The 13,416-nt window shown below is 51.7% G+C and overlaps 4 protein-coding genes across 4 annotated transcripts; 3 read left to right on the top strand and 1 right to left on the bottom strand.

Moving 5' to 3' along the window:
* Positions 1-374: 374 nt before the first annotated feature.
* rmt2 (protein-arginine N5-methyltransferase) lies at positions 375-1,628 on the top strand (the record flags this gene model as incomplete). Its single annotated transcript, XM_057285521.1, has 1 exon — positions 375-1,628. One exon carries the CDS (start codon positions 375-377, stop codon positions 1,626-1,628), a length of 1,254 nt encoding a protein of 417 aa, XP_057131787.1.
* A 126-nt stretch (positions 1,629-1,754) lies between these two features.
* On the bottom strand, positions 1,755-5,588 carry N7471_012801 (putative DUF221 domain protein; the record flags this gene model as incomplete). Its single annotated transcript, XM_057285520.1, has 3 exons — positions 1,755-2,788; positions 2,840-5,355; positions 5,422-5,588. 3 exons carry the CDS (start codon positions 5,586-5,588, stop codon positions 1,755-1,757), a joined length of 3,717 nt encoding a protein of 1,238 aa, XP_057131786.1.
* A 932-nt stretch (positions 5,589-6,520) lies between these two features.
* On the top strand, positions 6,521-9,644 carry N7471_012800 (MCM DNA helicase complex subunit MCM4; the record flags this gene model as incomplete). The annotated part of the gene is made up of 3 exons (XM_057285519.1): positions 6,521-6,812; positions 6,876-8,998; positions 9,054-9,644. 3 exons carry the CDS (start codon positions 6,521-6,523, stop codon positions 9,642-9,644), a joined length of 3,006 nt encoding a protein of 1,001 aa, XP_057131785.1.
* Positions 9,645-10,638: 994 nt separating this feature from the next.
* vtc4 (putative vacuolar transporter chaperone (Vtc4)) lies at positions 10,639-13,239 on the top strand (the record flags this gene model as incomplete). The annotated part of the gene is made up of 4 exons (XM_057285518.1): positions 10,639-10,643; positions 10,724-11,186; positions 11,244-12,777; positions 12,839-13,239. 4 exons carry the CDS (start codon positions 10,639-10,641, stop codon positions 13,237-13,239), a joined length of 2,403 nt encoding a protein of 800 aa, XP_057131784.1.
* Between the last annotated feature and the right edge of the window lie 177 nt (positions 13,240-13,416).

The following is a 13,416-nucleotide window of genomic DNA, read 5'->3' as shown; positions in this document are numbered from 1 at the left end:
CATTCCGCTTGATACTTAATGGCGCTGCTGGGAGGATGTGAATTATTGTACAAATAGCTGGATTACCAAGCATCTGAATGCGGTCTCTTCTCTTATATTTTTCCAAGGCTTCTGCAAATATAGTAATTCTTTGTACGTGGTGTAGACCTCTAGGGCTCATATATATTTTCTCCATGCGGGGACGAAGGCGGCGAGACGATTTTTCTGGTTCGGAGGGGCATCACTTTCGGTCTGATAACAGTTCAACACACTTGACTAGCATTGACTAGCAAGTATCACATTTAATTCGTGAGTATCAGTTGAAAAAACCAGCCAAATCCTTTTTTTTTTTTGGAAATAACTCTTCACGGACCCCCACTAACAGCACCCAGATCATGCCCGAAGTCACCGACGATACCCCAGTTCACCTCGCCGAGGTCGACATCGACCTTGACGTGCAAGAGATCCTCCTCGCCGCATCGCAACATGACCAATCCAAGCTGTGCCGCCTCCTCCGCACACAATCTATGCTGCCAGACGCCGCAAACGTCAAAGATACCGAGACCGGCTTCTCACCTCTGCACGCCGCAATCGCTGCCTGCGAGCCCGATACAGAGACCGTAGGCACCAATGGCGCAAGCACCTCAGAGTCGAACCCCAAAGGTCTGGACGCCGAGACCGTGAAGTCAGCAGTGGAGACAGTCAAGTTCCTCCTGCAGGAGGGCGCTATCTGGAACGATCTCGACGCGAACAACGAGACACCCGGCTGTATCGCGCGCCGCATCGGCGCTCTCGAGCTATACGAGTTGATCGTGGACGCAGGTGTCCGCGCAGAGTTGCTGCTGAACCGTCTCGACGCTTACGAACCGCTTTCCGATGACGACGATGAAGAAGAGGAAGAGGGCGAGAACGAGGCCGAGACAGTACCGGAACTCGTCGATGCCTCCGCTGAACACACAACCACAACGACAACCACCCCGGCCAACCCCGAAGTGTCCAACTCGCAGTATCTAGAGTCGCGCCTGAACATCTCGAACGACCGGATCCTGGACGCAGACCAGAACGGAGTGATGATGGCGTGGGAAAGCGAAATCATGCGCAAGTCCGCGACAGCACTGCTCCCGACACCGGGGCTGAAAGTTTTGAACATCGGTCACGGGATGGGCATTGTGGATGGATTCTTCCAGGAGCAGGGACCGGCGGTGCACCACATTGTCGAAGCGCACGAGGAGGTCGTTACGGAGATGAAGCGACGCGGGTGGGATACTAAGCCCGGTGTTGTTATCCACCAGGGTCGCTGGCAGGATATTCTTCCTGGTCTTGTGGCGGCTGGGGAGACGTTCGATGCTATCTACTACGATACGTTTGCGGAGTCATATGGTGATTTCCGGGACTTTTTCTCTGAGCAGGTTATTGGGTTGTTGGAGCAGGAGGGTCGGTGGGGATTCTTTAATGGTATGGGTGCTGATCGCCAGATCTCATATGATGTCTACCAGAAGGTGGCGGAGATGGATCTCTTCGAGGCTGGGTTTGATGTACAGTGGGAGGAGATTGCTGTGCCCAAGTTGGACGGTGAATGGGAGGGTGTGCGTCGGGCTTACTGGGTTGTGGATGATTATAGATTGCCTTTGTGCAAGTTCATGGATTAAGGGAGATATTGGATGATTTCATGAACATGGATATTTTTTTTAAAAAAAAGACATTGGATGTCTATGACTGAATGCGACGCTTGAAAATGCTACAGAATGGCTAAAAGGAACAATGTACAAATGATATCACAGCTGAATCAAATCCACCTCGGAGAAGTCTGGAGGACTGCGACTAAAGATCGTCCGACACTTGCCGTCTAGCGCCTGGTACTCATTGCTGATCCAGACATGTTTGCTAAATCGTTGTGTTCGGTACACTTCGTCATCACTTACGCCCAGATCATCACGCGGAATCCAGATGACAGGCCGCTTGGCGCGAAGGGCCTCGTGCTGGAAGGCACGTTGCACCAGCTGGTCACGCTCATCAGGCGTAAGATCCTCTAATTCATCGTGGATGCCAGCAAAGAGGGCTTGGCCAACTGTGTTGGGGCCTGGTCCCTGGGCCTCAGTGTCTTGGGCCATCTTTTCCCGCATGTTCCGTAGTGTCGGAGTGGAGGTTGCTGAGTTCTGACCGAAATACTTGGATTTCCGGTTTGATGAGTTGGAGGCCCAGGATGGGCGTTTGTGTCCAAGCTTGGGTGTTGACAAGAGATCCGAATTGTGTCGCTTCTGGTCTGGGAAAGTGGTTTCCAGAGGTTTCAGCTCGATTTCTTCTCGTATATCCTTTCCGTGTTGGCGCTCTTGGTGTTCACGCTTAGCGAGGGTGTGTTCAATATCACCATCCTCGTCATTGTCACTGTCATCGTCAAGAACGAGACCAAGACGAGCGTGCTGAGCACGACGGAACTCATCATCACGTCGAATAGCTTCATCTTCCAATGTAATGGGCAGATACCGGATCAGTGGACTGAACGCTTCGTTGAGAAGAATTTGGTAACCGGCCGTGAGGATCAGAACCACGATCATGCAAATAGCCTGTCCTTTGCAGGCGACATCGTCATTCGCGTTCCGAACCAAGAAGAACAAGCCGATCAGGCAGACTTCCATGACATAAATTCCAGTGAATAGCTGATTAATAGCTCGAGGGAAAAGAAGTCCACCGGTGTCAAAGCGAAACTTGGTGACATAGAGTGTGTTATAGCGATAGACGAACCAGAACAGGCCGAAGGTGATGATGTTGAAAACCAAAATCAGAGGTGCGATCACACTGTATATCAAACCTTGGAGAATGTTAGTCAACGAATTCAATAAAAAAAGACGAGACAACTTACCAATAGAGGCTAGGGTGGTGTAGACAGGGAAGAATGTGCCCCATTGCATCTGGTTGAGGTTTGTTGTTCGTGCCCACTTCTTCCGGGCAGTAGAGTCCAGAATTGGAGCTAAAATGAACCAGCTCACCAGGCCAAAGATTTGTACAAGAGCGCCAGCGCTCACAGACATGGCTTGTAGAATCATGTAAGAGAAGAAGTAGTTACTAGACTTCGGAATGTTCACTGCTAGGAGTTGTGGCCAGCTGGTCACATCAGTGACGTTCTCAATGATTGTCGAGAAACTGGAAGCGATGGTGACGACTAGGAACAGCTGCACAAAGAGGAAGGCAAAGTAGTAGTTTTGGACAGTGAGCTCGATGGACATGCCAGTGAAGAGGCCTTGTGTGCGGCTCAAGAAGCGAAGGATGAGAGGGAGCAATGCCATCAGAATAGCTAAACACAGCGCAGGAAGAATACCCTGGATGGCTGAAATGAACCAGTCTGGTAGCTTGCCAAGCCAGGCAAGCCATGGGAATGCACCCTCCAGGTATGCCAATTGTGACAGTAGTCCAGTGAAGGCGACGGGGAACGCCCACCCAACGACCATCGCACAAACTAGTGTGATGATGCCGAAGGAACGCAGGTATCGTTCCCACCATTTAATCGACATGTTATCCCAAATGACATCATCAGGAGATATTTCCACGACTCGGGGTGCCATCTGCTTGGGTAGATGGTGGCTAACAGCTTGACAGGCCATGTGGGCGGCGACTTGGTGATTGAACTGGATGAAGGCCGAGTTCATCAACGGGAACCGCTCAGGGTGCTGTTGGTCGACTTCGATCTCCAGATTCAGACGGGCGAGCTCCTTTCGACAATAATCGATGGTGTCAACCTTTTTGCCTAAAAGCCAAATCGAAGGCATCCAACTCCAACCAAATATGGGCAGACGCATAGTATCTCGGTCCTTGGGCCGGATGTATTCTTTCCACAGCGGCTCTCCGTAGTCTTCATTTTCGAAATTTTCATTGTAGGCGATCGGGTATTTTTCCCCTTCCATTTTGTCCCCCTCCTTTCGACCATTTTCTTGTTTTTCATCTTTGTCGGGATTCTTCAAGTCACGACGGGGTGCAGCAGTTGCGGGCGTTTCAGGTGCAGGCGTTTCAGGCGCAGTAAGTGGGTATTCGTCAGTCTCACGCACACCCTGCGATTTTGTATGAGACGACATCCGTCTCCAAAATGGTGGCTTCGGCGGAGTCGTTGGGTCACTGCACATGGTGTCATCCTGGCCTGCATCCTGTCCTGAATCCGGTCCTATAGGCCGACCTAAATTCAAACTCAAGTGCTGACTTCGCCGCAGCCCTACGGGTTTGGCGGATTTTGTATCAGACTGGCTGCCAGAGGCAAGAGGATCGGGGACTGGAGGGGTGCTTGCACGAGGCGGGAGGATGTCGGTAGTTGCAGAATGATCGGGGCCTGGGGGGTTATTTGAACGAGGTGGGAGGATGTTGTCTGTAGTGGCAACGAAGCCACCGGTTCGAGTCAAGGGCTTCTCGAAGCCGTGCTCAACCTTCTTGAAGCCTCCAAGCACTGTCTTGCCCAGTTTTCCCACCCCTTGGCCAACCGCCCCAGCGGCGGCAAAGGCAGGGTCAAACACTCGTCGAGGTCCGTCCTCCGACCGTTTTTCTTGTTGTCCACGGAGCATTTCTTGTACCGTGTGGGCCTGATGGGGATTACCAGAGCTGACACCAGGACCCATAGCCATTTGGGAAGCTCGTTTGTCGACCGCCTTTTGCTCTTTTTTCTCTGCGCTTGATTGACTTTTGCCAGCCTTCTTTGCCTCCGCCTTGGCCTTCTTGAGCTGTGCCTTTTTGCATTTTGCAATCAGATCGGTTTCGGCACTCTCAAGCTTGAGAGAAAAATCGTTTCGTGCTTTTACTTTCTCGTTCAGTTCGTCGAAGTTGCGGTTGAGCCAGATGTTTCGCACGCCTCCAGGGAAGACATCGAAAAGCCTATCAAGGGCATCCATGTTGAGCCAATCAGGTGGGATAGAAGTAACTAGCACAGTGGTAGCAGAAGCGCGGAGTCGATGCTGGGGAGACGTCAAGTAGGCCTGTCGCAGACGAATGTAATTCCGAAGTTCATCAAAAAACACAGCACAGACATAGATAATGGCAATCACGGCCATTACCAAATGAGCCCAATACCGATTCGTGTGCTCGGGTCTAACGTTACCCCATGCTAACTGATCCAGACCAGTGACGGCATACTTATTGCCCGAATTACCATGTTGGTATGTCTGGTCCTTGCCACCAACACTGTTTATTGGGAGTAGAACCGGTAAGATCATGAGGCCCAGAGGAAGGAAGATCTTCAGAAGCATGCGCAGATAGCGCAGAAAGAAGTATGCATCTAGCCCACATTTCTGGATGAATTCCGAGCTGGATGTACGAAAGACTGGGACAATCCAACGGAAAAGGCCTGGCGGTGATGGGGTAGTGCGTTCTCTATCCGGTACCAAATAGGTTCGCGGTTGACTGGATATCAATTTTGGTCAGCTCAATGTTCGCACTCTCCTTCCCGATGGGGTTTCAGGGACTTACTAAATACGACTTAGTTTGCCCTTTAGTAACAGAAAGAGGAGAAATTCAACGACGAAGACGACGATGGCCGTCGCCAGCGATGCCAGGAAGGTCGAGATTGAGACACCTTCAGCGGTTCGGCCGTGGCCACCGGTGTGTTCCAGCGCCTGCTCCAAGCCCGAAGTCATGACGATCAGCTCGGGTATTGCCGAAGGGAAATGGAGAACCTAGGACGCTAAAAGGGGTATTGAAGAAGCTGTCACAGCAAGAAGCATCACGAGATTTCGTTGTAGGCACCGATGGATGTTGCAAGTAATTGCCTGTGGACCGAGGGGTTGAATAAGAAGGAGCTCGTTGATAAGAGAAAAAAAATAACAAAGAGAAAACCACTTGAGCAGACTTCGTAGGGCGCCAACCTGATCAGCTGTGGGGGACGAGAGCCAATAATGTCGAATTTGGTCTTGGAGTAATATCTTGGTTAATGAGGTGAGTGGCGCGAGGGTTGAGCTGGCGGGTCTAATCAAGAAATTGAGGGTTGACGAACAGGGATGATTGGAGGGATCGTGGGAGTGCCGATCGGGGATACAATGACATCAGGCGCTAGGTGAAACAGCCCAATAAGTCACGGCGGCTTTAGATTGATTCTGAAAGGAGAACAAATATTGCTTTGTGTAACTGGGCGCCTCATAGTTTCATATTCTATATTTATAACAAGAAACAGTACCTTTTTTCCTCATCTAACTATGACACGTTGATACATCATGTACTCCTATATGCGAATGCCTACTACGGTAGGATTGAAGCTTTTGATAGGGGAAAAAAAGGGAAAGAGCGGTGATTGGCCTATGGGTTGAATGTGTGGCAGTGCAATTATGTAATTCTAAAAAACCGGGGCCACCTGCGGACCCGGGCACCAGCCACAAGGTCAGGAACTGCATGTGGCTGCTGTTAAAACACGTCGTCCCAAAAGGGTAACCACTTAACGCGCCAGTCGCGTTCACGGTGGCAGAACCCGCGTTCCGCCCACAGCTTTTTGCTCTCCCTTTCTTCACTTGCATCCCATACTACCACCAACCCACCTGACCATCGTCTGGTATCAACACATTAATTCATATCCACCATGTCGTCACCAACACAAAGACGGAGGGGTCGCTCCTCCAAAAATTCAACTGCATCGCCCAGTTCTTCATCCCGACAGGAGCCCCCTAGCAGCCCGACTTTTCAAGCCACTCCTCGTGCCTCGAGACGTCTAATGGCTGAGGGAGCCGCACCGTCCTCGTCCCCCATATTTTTCCAATCATCCCCAACCAAGGGAGATAACAATGCCGAGACTCCGGACGATCGCATGGCCGATGCCAGCTCAACGGTAGACGATGGCGACAGAACCCCGCGAGGCAACCCCGGTGTGAGAGGTATGAATTTTATTTTAGCAGAACAGCACCTTTTTTCAATATAGATCCCTAACCGTCCACCAGATTCTTCTCCTATTCATTATATTCCAAGCTCTAGCCCAACTCGAGGCTTCGGTCGGTCTGATATCCGTTCCGATATCCGCTCCGATGCATTGAGCACCGCCAGCAGCGGATTATTTGTGTCGCCGGGAGGCCAGGGCCGACGGGCAGGTCCTCGTCGCAGCGATTTGCACTCTGGCGGCTTTGGGTCCACGCCCAGTCGCCGTAACCGTGTGTTCGTTGATGCCAATGGAATGCCCACAGGTGATACCATGCCTCGCTCCGATGCCACTTTCTCGAATATCAACCCCGGCACCTCGGAGGCTGAGGCCATGGCCGGAAACTCCACCCGTGTGATCTGGGGTACCAACATCTCGATCCAGGATTCAATGTCGGCATTCAAGAACTTCCTGTATAATTTCGCCACAAAATACCGCCTATGGGCTGACGGTGCCACAGAGGACGAAACTAGACTTATGGGAGAATTAGCAGAGAGGCATGAGTGCATCACCATGTGTAACAACATGCGAAGACTCGGTGTGACCACATTCAATCTCGATGCTGCTAACCTGAAGTCATACCCATTGACTCGCAAGCTGTGGCACCAACTTTCCGCATATCCTCAAGAAATCATCCCTCTGATGGATCAAGCTTTGAAAGATGTGATGGTCGATCTAGCCCTCAAGGAAATGGACGTTCTTCGGTCAGAGAGCCAACGCGCTGCTCAGCCTCGTGACCGACGTGGTCAGCCCATTCTCACCTCGGACAATGTGCTTCCGACTGCCGATGTGCCGGATCTGGTTGGTGAAGTGGAGGCGATGACCTTCAAGGTTCTCCCCTTCGGTCTGGATCGGACCGTGAACATGCGTGATCTCGACCCAGCCGATATGGACAAGCTGGTCAGCATCAAGGGGTTGGTCATTCGTGCTACTCCCATCATCCCCGATATGAAAGAAGCTTTCTTCCGGTGCAGCGCCTGCAGCTATGGTGTGCAGGTCGACATTGACCGTGGCAGAATTGCCGAGCCCACAGTCTGCCCTCGAGACTCTTGCAAAGAGAAGAACTCAATGCAGCTCCTTCACAACCGTTGCTCCTTCTCTGACAAGCAAGTCATTAAGCTCCAGGAGACCCCAGACAACATTCCTGATGGTCAGACTCCTCACTCGGTGTCTTTGTGTGTCTATGATGAGCTAGTCGATGTTTGCAAGGCCGGTGACCGTGTGGAGGTGACTGGTATCTTCCGGTGCAACCCCATGCGTGTCAGTGCTCGTCAGCGCTCGCAAAAGTCACTCTTCAAGACTTACATCGATGTTCTTCATGTGCAGAAGTTTGACCGTAAGAAGATGGGCATCGACATGTCCACAGTCGAGCAAGAAATGTCTGAGCAGGCGGCAGAGGCAGATCAGGCGCGCAAAGTCTCGGCCGAGGAAGAAGAAAAGATCAAGCGGACTGCCTCCCGTCCCGACATCTACGACCTGTTGTCTCGTTCCCTGGCTCCCAGCATCTACGAGATGGACGACGTGAAGAAGGGTATCTTGCTGCAGATGTTTGGAGGCACTAACAAGACCTTCCACAAGGGAGGTAACCCACGCTACCGTGGTGACATCAACGTTCTTTTGTGTGGTGACCCCTCGACCTCCAAGTCCCAACTACTGCGCTATGTTCACAAGATCGCCCCGCGCGGTGTCTACACCAGTGGTAAGGGTTCGTCAGCTGTTGGTTTGACTGCCTACGTGACCCGTGACCCGGAGACTCGCCAAATGGTTCTGGAATCCGGTGCCTTGGTTCTATCCGATGGTGGTGTTTGCTGTATTGATGAGTTCGACAAGATGAACGATTCCACGCGCTCCGTCCTTCATGAAGTCATGGAACAGCAGACCGTCTCTATCGCTAAGGCGGGTATCATTACTACCCTGAACGCCCGAACATCCATCCTGGCCTCTGCCAACCCCATCGGCAGTAGGTACAACCCTAGACTCGCTGTTCCCCAGAACATTGATCTGCCACCTACTCTGCTCTCTCGTTTCGACCTGGTATACCTGGTTCTTGACCGTGTCGACGAGACGGAAGATCGTCGCCTGGCCAAGCACTTGGTCGGCATGTATCTGGAGGATAACCCTGAGAATGCCAGCTCACAGGAGATTCTGGTAAGTGACCTTTCCTGCGCGATTAATCAGAGAAATTTCTAACAGTCCTATTTAGCCCATCGAATTCCTTACGGCCTACATTACATACGCCAAGACTAACTGCCACCCTGTGATCACCCCAGCTGCCGGTGCTGCACTCACCGATGCCTACGTGGCTATGCGCCAGCTCGGTGATGACATCCGCGCCCAAGAGCGCCGTATCACTGCCACCACTCGACAGCTGGAATCTATGATCCGACTCTCCGAGGCACACGCACGCATGCGTCTGTCCCCCGAGGTCACCGTTGGCGATGTTGAGGAGTCTGTGCGTCTCATCCGCTCCGCCATCAAGCAGGCTGCCACCGATTCCCGAACCGGTCTCATCGACATGGGCCTTCTGACTGAAGGCAGCAGCGCCGCTGACCGTCGTCTACGCGACGACCTGAAGAAGGCTGTGCTGTCCCGCCTTGATGAACGTGGCGGAGTGAGTGGTGGTGCGGTCCGCTGGACTGACCTGTATCGCGATGTGAGCGAGCAGAGCGATAACAAACTCGACCACAACCAGTTCGGTGATGTGGTGCGCTCACTGGAGACGGAGGGCTCAGTGAATGTCTTCGGTGAAGGTGCTCGTCGCAGTATCCGCCGGGCGGCCATGAGCATGTCCTAGGTCGCTGCGATGATACCATGATGTGATGATAGATTAGGCTGCATGTCATCTCTGACTGAGGGTGTTCTGGCGTTGGTGTTTTTATGAATAATGCTATGGGATTCGGCTAGAACTGTTGTATATTGTAGATTGATCATAATATTTTCCAATCTCATGAATTCCCCGAACTTGCTGCTTTTGTTAGAGACTAAGACATCGGGTGGAAAAGTAAGAAATTACATGCATCTAGCTAGACCCAACAGGTACAATGTTCCGGGTGGGGCTCAATCACCTTGCAGATGGCGACCTATATCCCTGTCCACCTGCAACAAGCATTGAAAAAGAAATTAGAAGGGAGCATGTTTAAAATTGGAATGTGTAATAGTCTCTGGTTCTGTGGATTGTATTTCTCAGTGATATACCATGGAATTGAATAGAATAATCATGATGAGCATTTGGAAGATAAAGAGAGGTAAACACACACACACACACACAGAGAAAGAGAAAGAGGCTAGTGCCCACGTGCGCCCATGACTGGACAGATTGTTAACGTCACAAGGGGTGGATGTTATAGTGGATACAAAATTACCATACCAAAATTACGAATATTACCGGAAGTACATCTAGATCGCCATCATCATTCTACTTATAATCACCAATATACAGCAGCTTGATGAAGTTTTGAAACCGTTATACCTAAATATGATATTTCAATGCCATTGTTCAGCTTCCTATCAAGTTAAAACTCGCAATTCAAACGATCTAGATCATATTATATCACCTGAACTGTTAGCACCGCACCCACTTTGATGAGAGGGGCCGTCACCCGCTAGTTATCGGACTAGCCGAATTCGGGGGCCCATTATAACCTCTGACCTGCTGTCTTGGAGAGCTAGAACCCTCCGAATTTGATCTCCCTGCCTCCTCACCGGCATATTTTTCTTTCTTCTTCTTCTTCCTCCCGTCATGAGCTTGGGATAAACCACATTCTTCCTCACATTCATCCCTGCCCACCATGAGGTATGTATGCTCCCTATCCCGTTAACTTCCAGCCATTCCACTCGCCGCGCCTTTGGCGTACTAACTCAATTGTTTCACAGGTTCGGTGAATATCTCCGTTCTTCCATGATCAAGGAATTCTATCCTTACTACATTGCCTACGACGAACTCAAGAAAGCTCTGAAGACCGATCTCGTCGACGAGCCAACCTCCGATAACACCCAGCCCGCCCGCAAAGAATGGACGGAGAATGATGAGACGCACTTTGTCTCCTTGCTCGAGAGTGAACTGGAGAAGGTGTTCCTGTTCCAGAAGCGCAAGAGCGAGGAGATTGTCGCCCGCATCCAAGAAAGCGAGCTCGCGGTGAACGATGTCGTCTCCCGTCTGGACAGCTCGGCCGATTCCCGTCGCCAGAGTGTTCGAGTTTCTCACCCTCCGCCCACCGATGCGGATTTCTTGATGCTTGAGCAGGTTCTCAGCGATATCATTGCCGATGTTCACGACTTAGCCAAATTCACTCAATTGAACTATACGGGTTTCCAGAAGATCATCAAGAAGCATGACGTAGGTTTTCCTTCCAATTTTCGAGTCGGGCGCCCCAATTCGCTAACAATCACATAGAAAGAAACTCAATGGTACCTCAAGCCGGTTTTCGCGACACGTCTGAAGGCGAAGCCTTTCTTCAAGGACAACTACGACGCTTTTGTGATTACACTATCCAGGCTGTATGACCTGGTCCGGACCAAGGGTAACCCGGTCAAAGGTGACGCATCCGCCGGTGGCACCCAACAGAACTTTGTGCGTCAGACCACAAAGTATTGGGTGCACCGGGATAATATTACGGAGTTGAAGCTGGTGATCTTGAAGCACCTGCCAGTGTTGGTCTTCAATGCCAGCAAGGAGTTCGAGGAGAAGGACACGGCCATTTCTTCCATCTACTTTGACAACACGGACACTTGGGAACTCTATCAGGGTCGTCTGAAGAAAACAGAAGGTGCTGAGGCAATTCGACTGCGTTGGTACGGTGGGATGGAAAGTGACCAGATTTTCGTAGAACGAAAAACCCACCGCGAGGACTGGACGGGAGAAAAATCTGTCAAGGCTCGTTTCGTGCTCAAGGAGAAGCACGTCAATGCTTATCTCGATGGTCGGATGACGGTTGAGCAGATCTTCGACAAGATGCGCAAGGAGGGTAAAAAGAGCCCGTCGGAGATTGATGATTTGGAGCAATTAGCCCGCGAGATTCAGTACCGCGTCATTACTCGCCGCTTGGTGCCTGTCACCCGTACATTCTACCACCGCACTGCATTCCAGCTGCCAGGTGATGCTCGTGTTCGAATCTCTCTTGACACGGAACTGACCATGATCCGAGAGGATAACATGGACGGCCGCCAACGGTCTGGAAAGAACTGGCGTCGTATGGATATCGGAGTCGACTTCCCATTCTCCCAGCTACCTCCTGAGGATATCGATCGATTCCCCTATGCCGTGCTGGAGGTGAAACTGCAGACCCAGGCAGGCCAGGAACCTCCCCAGTGGATTCGGGATTTGACTGCCAGCCATTTGGTTGAGGCAGTCCCGAAATTCAGCAAGTTCATCCACGGAACAGCGACCATGTTCCCTACCCGCATCAACCTGCTTCCATTCTGGTTCCCACAGATGGGCGTAGACATCCGCAAACCCGCCACTCGCCAATTCGGTATCCACAGACCGCTGGCGAGTACCTCAATATCTGCCAACGATGAAGATTCGGATGATGACGAAACGCCAAGTACGCAAGAATCCCCTCCGAACGAACGCGCCATTGAGCATCAAAACGGATTGTTTGAGACCAATGGCAACGAACTGGATATCGAAGAACGTGTCGCCGCTCAGCCCCTGCCCGGCGACGAAGACTACCCTTTGTACGACTCGGACGACGAATCGGTATATTCCGACGAACTCGAAGAAGCCCGTCGCATAGGGGGTGCATACTACGCGCAGCAATTGGCCAAACACTACCTCTCTCGAACTGGTCATGCTGTCGCACAGGGTCTTATGGCGATAATCCCCCGCCCCCGTCCAACAACCCTGCCTCCCCCCGAACAGCGCGGGATCGCTGTTTTGAGTAACCACCGACGCACCCTACAGCGATTCCAGGCTCCCCCTGGCAAACGTAAGTCAGCTCCATGCTATTCGGTGCATCAATCACCCAAACTAACACACTTCACAAATAGGCATCTTCGTTCCTGTCCGCGTAGAACCAAAAGTCTACTTCGCCGCCGAGCGAACCTTCCTCTCCTGGTTAGAATTCTCCATCATCCTCGGCGGAATCGCCGCAGCCCTCCTAAATTTCGGCACCGACTCCGCCACCCTCATCTCCTCCTGGGCCTTCACCATCCTCGGCGCCGGCGCCCTCGTCTACAGTCTCTTCCTGTACATCTGGCGCGTCGACAAGATCCGCAAGCGCCGCGACGTCAAGCGCGTATACTACGAGCGCTGGGGTCCGACGATCGTCAGTATCGGACTCGTTGTAATCATTTTGGTTAACTTTGGGCTGCGCGTGCGCGCTGGCGGGTTTATGGCTGCGCCGGGATCGGAGGGCGAGCCGAGGCGTGGTGGACATGGTGAATTGTAAAATTTTTGGTTTTTTTGGAAAACCTGAACCGATCTGTTCTCTTTTATAGTTTTTGGGAGTTGGTCATCTTCTCCGCTGCTCGTGGGCGGCTTTTATGTTTGAATCTACTGGTGGCGTTGGGCTGGGGAGTTTGGGAATTGTATATCATGTACAAACCGCATACATGCCGTTGCAAAT

This window comes from Penicillium samsonianum (assembly GCF_028829775.1).
Source record: "Penicillium samsonianum strain IBT 33392 chromosome Unknown utg000007l_segment0_segment0, whole genome shotgun sequence".
Classification (NCBI taxonomy): domain Eukaryota; kingdom Fungi; phylum Ascomycota; class Eurotiomycetes; order Eurotiales; family Aspergillaceae; genus Penicillium; species Penicillium samsonianum.
This window is presented reverse-complemented; position numbering and strand designations above follow the sequence as displayed.